Source organism: Mycetomoellerius zeteki, unplaced genomic scaffold, assembly GCF_001594055.1.
Source record: "Mycetomoellerius zeteki isolate Tzet28-1 unplaced genomic scaffold, Tzet1.0 scaffold25, whole genome shotgun sequence".
Classification (NCBI taxonomy): Eukaryota; Metazoa; Arthropoda; class Insecta; order Hymenoptera; family Formicidae; genus Mycetomoellerius; species Mycetomoellerius zeteki.
Genome location: NW_017257227.1, coordinates 2,629,502 through 2,639,219, shown reverse-complemented (window position 1 = coordinate 2,639,219; position 9,718 = coordinate 2,629,502). Strand labels below are relative to the sequence as shown.

General features: G+C 32.1%; 1 protein-coding gene across 1 annotated transcript; it reads left to right on the top strand.

Moving 5' to 3' along the window:
- Positions 1 to 3,977: 3,977 nt before the first annotated feature.
- Positions 3,978 to 7,736, top strand: Cmtr1 (Cap methyltransferase 1). Its single transcript, XM_018449647.1, is given in 5 exon segments — positions 3,978 to 4,008; positions 4,224 to 4,296; positions 4,390 to 6,556; positions 6,894 to 6,912; positions 6,915 to 7,736. Coding segments are annotated over 4 exon segments (2,658 nt in total). The 5' UTR covers positions 3,978 to 4,008; positions 4,224 to 4,286; the 3' UTR covers positions 7,377 to 7,736.
- The last annotated feature ends 1,982 nt before the right edge of the window (positions 7,737 to 9,718 follow it).

Sequence of the window (9,718 nt, the reverse complement as noted above, 5' to 3'; positions counted from 1 at the left end):
GAGAGTTGCGCTACTGTATATACTGTGGTGCGACAACTTCCGCCGCGCGACGAGCGTTGCCGCGTTCTGTGTGCAGGAGCCATGACCATGGACGTATGAGTATTTGGGCGGAGTGTAAAACCGGAATCAGACTACGCATTAAAGATTGAGATTGAAGATTCTAAGATTGAAATTTGACCAATAAGGACAAAAAAATTTTAGCCCCTTTCGCTTCGATTGGTCAAATCTTTTCAATCTTCAATCTCAATCTTCAACGCGTAGTCTGATTCAAAGTCACTCGATCCAAAATATCGTGTATCGGATGCAAAAATATCGATACTGACAATATCGATCCGGTATCGTGCATCCCTAGTCTATGGTATTCGTCCTCGACATTACGGGTGCGTTCTTTTAGGCATCGCATTTGGCAGTCGCTGCGCATCGGAGCTGCCGATTACGTGTTTTTTAAACGATTACGCAGATACGTAGCCGGCTGCGCAGCTAATTCTATTCGTCTGCGTATCTACTGCGTATCCATTACCAAAAGAACGAAAATCTGCGCTGCAATCGATTGTGCAGTTGTGCTAAAAGAACGAATTACTACAAGAACTGCTGTATCCGATGCCTAAAAGAACGCACCCTACCGGAGGGAACCTTATGACTCCTGCACACTGGACGCGGAAACGCTTGCCGCGCGGCAAAATATGATACGGTAGCAAATAAGCTTACAGCTCTAACATGTTCATTGGTAACGTCGCATTTTGCAACACGGTAAACTTTCCCGCGTCTAGGGTGCAAGAGCCATTTTGGTTAGTCGCCCTTGAGCGTTCAAGCGGTGAACTGTGTGTCTTGATTGCATCTTGCATCTTGAATATTTGCGATTCTCTTCATTTCGGACGAAACAGCTTTGTTCGGACGATTAATTAGAGGAGTTACTGTCGTTGCTCTCGTTTTAGTTCACAGATTAACCTTTGAGTGGGTGAGTGAATTTTTTGAAACATAAAATTGTAAAAGATCGCTCGGCCGAAAGAACACAGAAACTGCAAAAAACTAATGGTAAACGAGACCGGATTAAAATAGATTCAAATTTTATCTGTCCGAATGCGCGTCTTAAAAATTCAATTCAAATTCGATTGGATTCGATTGAATTCATTAGATTCAATTGGATGCAATTGAATTGAAAAACTGCATTTCTCCTATTCAAAATTTTGCAGTATTCACACAATGCACAGAAAAAGTTGATATTATTTTTGGATTGAAAGGTACAGAAATGTGCTTCATGCAATTCCTATAAATGAATAAAGATGCATTCCGGATTGAAAAGGATTTCTTGAATCTATTTCAATCCATTCTCGATAAAACCGCCATTTTATGAGACGCTGAAGAGTGTTACGCCCTATAATAACCGCCATGATGAAAAGATATAGCGTCATGACGCGATGACGTATACATTCTTTTCATACATTTTCTTTGTTCAGTGTAAATTTTGGTTATACTCAGACAGTTTTACTACAACATTTACAATAAACAGTAAGAGTATCAAAGAGCATATAAGCCTAGTGCTGAATGTTATATTGCCTCTAATTATTCTTTATTTTTTAAAAAAGTATAACATTTTCGATCATTTTTCCTCTCTCTGTAGTGGAATTCTGTAATTCGTTATGCAGTCTGTTACGAGTTCATAACGACAGTTGCGCAGCTTTTTTACCATATAAAATATCTGCGCGGCTGTCGTTATGAGCACATAACGACTGCATAACGAATTACAGAATTCCACTACTGGTCATCTTCAGTATAATTAATTACTTATGTTATTCGCCGTAATTCAATAATTTGTCTTCGCTATTCAATTTGTCTTCGTAATTCTTTACCTTCGTAAATCTTACCTATATGTACTTAATAATCTCATATGTCATCAATATTATAAACGTCTTAAAACCATTCTATCGATAATTCTTGTCGTTCTTGTTCTTGTTTCATTATCATGATCAATGTTATATTATACACAAGCCAATTTCTATATACGAATTATTCTTATTAATATTACGTTTTATATATGAGATGACAAAATAGGAGTCTTGAAAGTAAAAATTATAATAATGTGAGAATATGATTCATTAAAGATTATTAAATATCTGCAATTATGTGAGAATACAACCGTAGAAGTGTACTTAAATTTAAGCAGATATTTAATAATTTTTAATGAATCATATTCTCACATTATTATAATTTTTACTTTCAAGACTCCTATTCTGTCATATAAAAATTCCCTCACTCCACAAATAGTTACAATATATAATATTAATCTTTACCACAGTCTCACACAACAGTCGAAATATCTAAATATCACCAACGTTTGAAATCACTTAGCATAAATTTCATAAATTAAATTGCTATAGGATGATGATGTTCATTATACATATATGATACAGATACATATAATAATAAATCTCATATTATAATCACAAATTTTGAGATTTGTTATTATATGTACCTGTATATAATGAGCATCATCATCCTATAGCAATTTAATTTATGAAATTTATGCTAAGTGATTTCAAACGTTGGTGATATTTAGATATTTCGACTGTTGTGTGAGACTGTGGTAAAGATTAATATTATATATTGTAACTATTTGTGGAGTGAGGGAATTTTTTATAGTATTTTGACTAAACACAATTAAACACTGTAGTAATTTCGCGAATTAAATTAAATTCTGATAATTTCGATGCTCAATCAGGCATCATATTTCAAAGATGTTAATATGCTGAAAAAACTGTAATTAAATTTATTGCGAAAAATATTATCTTGTATTCGAGGCAGTGCCTCGGTGATCTAATGGCTCAGGACGCTTGTATAGAATACAAGAGATCTGGATTCGACTCCCCGAGGTAATATTTTTCGCAATAAATTTAATTGCAGTTTTTTCAGCATATTAACATCTTTGAAATATAATGCCTGATTGAGCATCGAAATTATTAGAATTTAATTTAATTCGCAAAATTACTACAGTGTTTAATTGTGTTTAGTCTGGAAATATTTGGTGTACACGTCGGTGGAGTTAGTTACCCTGAAATTGAAATTCCATAGTTCTGATTAGAGTTCCCTTTCGTCAAGACGAAGTATCAGGAAATTTAAGAAGTGATAAAAAATTCTTTATTTTTTTTTATAAATTTTTTTGTTTGTCAAAATTGTTTTTTATGTATCAAGAACTCTAGATGTTCACAAAATAGAGCTGTTGAGCCGCTCAGAACTATTTGATCTCGAATTTCGCTGAGAAGTTAGCATTTTTAAAAAATAAGGATACAATGATACAAATAGCGCTAAATGCGTTCCTCGAACGCATCTTATGTATGCTACTGTCAGGGTATAATTTATTTTGATGCTGAAAATGAACGTCAAGCGTGAGCATGAAAAAGTACCTTTAAGGTGCCATTACATGCAAGCGTCAAGTAGGTGGTACCTACTTGAGTAAAAAACATATTGAATCTTAAAATGCAATAATCTGTGCAATAAAATGCAGATACTTGATGCAAAATAGTAAATTAAGAAAGATTATGTTCATTTATATACTGTCTTAACATATAATACTGAAAATTTATATTTGTTTATATATTATATAACATAAATTACAAGATTCCTCTATCAGCAGTGTATGTACATTAGATCCAATGCATTTCAATTAAATTATTTAACATATCATTGTGCATGTGCCGACATTTAACGTAAATATTTATAAAACTTGACAATTTCATATAAAGGCACCTTTAAGTACATCCGTGTAAAGTTCCCAGAATTTCCTGAATGCAATCCTATACAATCCTATATACACAGGCTGTACTCCGAAACTTTGGGGTTTTTAGGCTGCTTCAGGCAGCTTCGGGCCATTGTACTGTGCGTAGTATTATGACTTATAACAAATGAACGTTTATAAATAAAAGATATTATAAAAGAAAAAGATTTTATAAACATGAATAAGTTGTAGTTAAATAGTATATCGTGATAGATTTTACTATCGTTTATATTTTAGTAAGTATACAGTTAGGATGTACGTTTATTAAAATTGCTTTAGGCCGTCGTAAAATCTACAAATTTTTAAACTTTATCGTTTATATGTCATAAAGCTTTCACTTTATAATCTATAATTTGTGTTAAAACCTAAAATTATAAAAAGTTATTTTCATACTAATTTCCTCCAAGTAATTTTTAAATTTCTAATAAAACACACGCATTTTACTTTATAGGTTAAGAGAATTGATTAGAAAACCTCTAAAAGTGTTAAGAAGTGACTGAAATTAACAGACACCATGGATAGTAGTATGTATTCTCTTTTTATTTTCCATATATTTGATCTATATTTTTAAAATTCTAAACATAGATTATAAAAAATTGAACGTTGTCTTTTGTTAGGTACTGACGATAGTATTACTAGTAATGAGGATGTTACGCCTAGAATGGTAGAGTCTTTTGACAATTACTCTCAGCAGGATGTTGTTAGTGACGTCAATAATGATTCCCAGTATGTGATACAAAATACAATGTATCGCTATAATAACTTTGATAATTCGCTGATTTCATATAATGGAGAACAGCATGAGCAAAAAATTTCTATCTATGATAGTGAGCAGTATAGTAGATATGATAAAATAGATACCAGTCATAAGGATAGTATGTTCGAACACCAGAATAAAAGGAAGAAATTGAATAATGGAGAAGCGTTTGATACTACTACATCTTCAGGAGAGAAGTATATTGAAGAAAATAAAGTAGTGGATAATGCAGAAGTTTATACCAACGAAAGTAAAGTACCCTCGAAAATTCAGCATATGATGAAAAAGATGGGATACAAGCCAGGTAAAGGCCTTGGAAAAGATGATCAAGGTCGCGTTGAACCAATAGAAGCAGTTAAACAACGTGGACGAAGAGGAATTGGACATTACGTGCCGGGTCTCAAGGAAGCAAGCCTGAAGTGGAATGCTGCAGAAGAAGAAATAAAAGTTGTAGAAGATATGGAATGGTTGCGAAACACACATTCTACATTTTTTATTGAAGATATAAATTCGTTGCGTTGGATAAAGTATGGACCGAAGAAAGACACTATAGACGACGAGACCATGTTTTGCAATCCAAATATTCTAAGGCAGGTCATTGATTCTAAAACTATATTTGACAAATTGGACAAAGCAGAAATGCGTAAGGCAAGAACGCGTTCAAATCCATACGAAACAATTCGATGTGTAAACTTCTTGAATCGTGCAGCAGTCAAGATGGCGAATATAGACACAGCGTGTGGTTTTATGTTCACTAATCCAAAGAATATCGATCCCAATGAATTGCTGTACTTCGCAGATGTGTGTGCTGGTCCAGGTGGTTTTAGTGAATATATTTTGTCAAGAAAGAAGTGGCACGCCAAAGGATTTGGATTCACTTTGAAGAATGAAAATGATTTTTCATTGGATGATTTCTTCGCTGGACCATGTGAAACTTTCCATCCGTTTTATGGCACCAAAAACAACGGAAATGTATTTGACGCGCAAAATCAAAGAGAGTTTAGATCGATGGTGATGGGACATACTGATGGTAAAGGTGTACACTTCATGATGTCAGATGGAGGATTTTCAGTGGAAGGTCAAGAAAATATACAGGAGATTTTATCGAAGCAATTATATCTATGTCAATGCTTAGTGGCGTTGATGATAGTGAGACCAGGTGGACATTTTGTTACAAAACTGTTCGATTTATTTACACCATTTAGCGTTGGGCTTGTTTATCTAATGTACCATTGCTTTGAAAGTATTTCGATTTTCAAGCCGAATACTTCCAGACCAGCTAATTCAGAACGCTACTTAATATGTAAAAGGAAGAAAAAGGATACGCAAGCGGTGATGGATTACCTGTCTCAAATTAATTGCTTGCTTTCGAGGAGAGATGATATCAACGATGTGATTGAAATAGTACCTCTTGATGTATTAGAAGAAGACAAGGAATTTTTAAGATACGTGAGAAATTCCAACGATACTTTAGGGAAAAAACAGATAGTAAATCTGTTAAAAATTGCTGCATTTTGTGAAGATCCAACATTGATTGAACCTAAACAAGCCGAGATGCGGAAAGAATGCCTCAAGTATTGGAATTTGCCAGACAGAACTAGAGTAAGGCCTCAAGTATCAAAGCCACAAGACAAGGCGCAGGAAATATTGGGTGACTGTATCGAGTTGCTCAAATGTCAAGCGACACAATTAAAGAACGACAACGTACGGAATACGATATTAAATCAGCCATTTGATTGGTATTGTATGCCGTGTGGTACAGGCCCGTATTTCGAGACAGAAACGTTGGCGACGTTTTACTTGGGTCTAGGAAGAAAACAGGTGTACCGGTATATAGGAGGCAGATGGGAGATTGTAAGATGCAATACAGGAACACTCGAGCTACCGTCCAATACTCTTGTATATGCTGAAATAGTAAACGAAAGAAAATGGACGGGAACGTATTTCGCAAAGACAAAAGCATTACATATTATAGATGCATATATGCTTGGTGGAGAGGATGTAAGCAAGCTGTATTTATCCCATCGGTAAGTTTTTCTTTTGTTTTGTCAACAAAATTCTAAAATGTTAATAACATAATGTAAAATGCTGATATTTGTAATAATTATTCGAATATTCTTATGCATAAATTAAAAATATGCAAATTAATTGAACACAGATCAAATTAAAATTAACATATTAATTTTAATGTAATGTTAAAGCAAATATGTGTTCAAATGTAAATATGTGTTCAAAATATATAAATACCATTGATTTAAATTTAAATACATGAATACAAGTTCAACGAAAAGACATTTAATTAATATAACTTATTATTGTATTACTTACAACTAATATTTTGATGTGTCATATTTGATATTTCAGATCTAATCTCACGAAGAAATTTTGCGTCTGCTGTCATCAGATATACATAGAAGATTACGAATGATAACAGATCAGAGCGTAAAGTTGCCCACCGCTTTCGAACTCGCGAAGAATCCACTGGAACGCAACATGAGCATAGTTAATACAACGGAAGATAATGAAATGAATCCGAAGGAACCCATGCAAAAACCCGTTTATTCGGCATTTAACAGCGTGATATTCGTACGAAGCATTGTTAAACCATGGGCACGTCATCTTAGCCAAAAGGCTGGTGAATTTTACGTTTATAATATATTAACCAAACAATCAGAATTTGAAATTCGAAATAGATTGAACAATAGACCACCTGCTGCTGAGGCAAGTTTCGTCCAAGCATTCAAGGAACGTGTTATTTGGAGTTGGCCGCAAGATACCAACGATACATTAAATATGAATACTTTAGTTCAAATGATAAATCAAACATTATGTCCCAGAAGTACTTAACTTGTAATATAAACGCGTATGTAACTACTGTACATATTGTAAAATCACATTTGCATGTATATAGTTTGTATATACAAATCGATTTTAAGAACGAAATATTAGGAAAAGTTTATTAACGACGTCTATAGAGATTTTACATGACATATATGCGTCGAAAAAAATATATGTATACATAGAATGAAACGAACAAATGCCTTCAAATCGTAATTAAATTAATAGTTACGTTTACACTGTGAATTTAGGCCATATCGGTCTATATCCCAAATTCGATCTAAATTGTTTAGGTCCCTTGTTGTAAACACTTGAGAGATGACCTGACCTGTAGGTCAGGCCGCGTGCAAACGTAGCCAGTATGTTAACTTATAGGACGGAAAAGCTATCATAATAGCGCTAAAACGTTTTATTTTTTAAGATAAAAAAAGAAATAATGAATTTATAAATCTTATAGCGAATTCGATTAGGCACACTAGTGTGCATTGGTACATCTTAAAGTCAGTGTACGCCGTTGCACACTGATTTAATTTGAATGTAATAATGAAATGCAAATATATCTTTATAAGATATATATTTTCTTAAACAACTCAATAAAGTGTATTGAGAGTTTCGCGATTTAACGTTTTTATATTTACATTAAATAGATGTCAATGCATCAGTGCGCATTGGATGTGTCCAACCGAAAAATTCGCTATTACTCAAGAAAATGCCAAATAGATTTTGAAAATAAAATCCCCCGTTCTCTAAAGATCAATGAATAAGTTTTTCTGAAATGCTTTTTTAAAAGCAGAATTTGATTTTAGTTTTTTTTTTGTGGAATGAGTATAGTTTAATATGTTTAAGTCTACGATGCATACTTTAATTGTAAAAAAAGTTTGATTGTCATATCGACTGTATAATATATAGTGGAGATGGAGAAATATATAATACGCGTGTACATTGAGAAGTATTTTACCTTCTATTTAGAATATACAATTCGTATACCACGATAGTTCAATCTTTGCATTTTATACCCATTTGCTCTTTTCTTATATGCACAATTTTTTTCTACATATTTGCAAATGGGTGAACATATGGAATCGTTTAATACTTCTCATATTTTACGATTTTAGTATAAGATCTTATTCTAGTCTTGTTCGATATAGCGTATTAAATATATCTTTTATCAATATCAGGTTTTATTTTTTCTTAACATTTGAAACTCACTTAGGTTTAATCGATGTAAATTGCAAAATACATTAATATGATCATGAATAATGTAATGAGTAAAACTGATCAGTTTCATTCTATGTATGCAAACGTATGTATTTGTATTTAAAGAAACATACGTTATATTTTTAATTATATTTGTTTTCACGTTCGCGTACTATTTTCAATAAAAATTTTATTTTTTACACGTGGAATAATCACTTTCAGTACAAATATTATTCTTAATTCGCGGATTTAGTGGACCCAGGCAGTTTTTTCAATTACATACCGAACGTTGTGAAACATTGTTTATAATAAATATTTTTCACAACTTTACATAAAAGTTACATAATCTTTCTCCTTATATTTTAAAAACAATTGAACAAAGATACAATAATTTAAAGTTTTGTCGGGTACACTGGATCCACGCGAAGGACAGTTAAAAAAATTTCGGAGCGAATACTAATTAAAGTTGACCCTACACATCAATAATACTGTCAATATTGACAAAAATGACAATATTACTGATTGTGTGTGGTTATAATATTGATGGATTGACATAAAATACTGATTCTCCAGCATCAATATCGCTTTATTAGGATCCACATGTCACAGAGCAATAGATAATGTACGTAAAACTGAAATGAAATATATTGTCAATAATACTGATCGTATAAGGTTTTAAAAAAACTAAAAATATTGATACATACTGTCAGTATTATTGACTGTGTAGGGTCACCTTTAAAGATAAGCATGACAAATGAATACAAAAATGTCAAATGTAAATATGTAAGATATTTATATATTATGTAAATATATAACCATATGTGTAAAATTATCCAAGTACCAACATTTCTTATTACTTAAAAAAAAAAACCAAGTGAATAAATATGAAAAAAAATTCATAAAAACAAATGTTTCATCAATATAAAAGATATTATTGAAATAAAAAAAATTTCTCAAAAAAAAAAAAAAATTTTATCTTTTACAAAAAAAATATGGCATGAATCTAAAAAATATAAACAGAATCAAAAATAACTGTTTGGTACTTCTAGTATAAGTTAGTTAAGTTGCTTTCCACTAAACTTCAAAATACTCTAATAATCAGGATGGATTATTAATTCATTTTACTTTCATTGTTCCATGTTAATATATTAAGT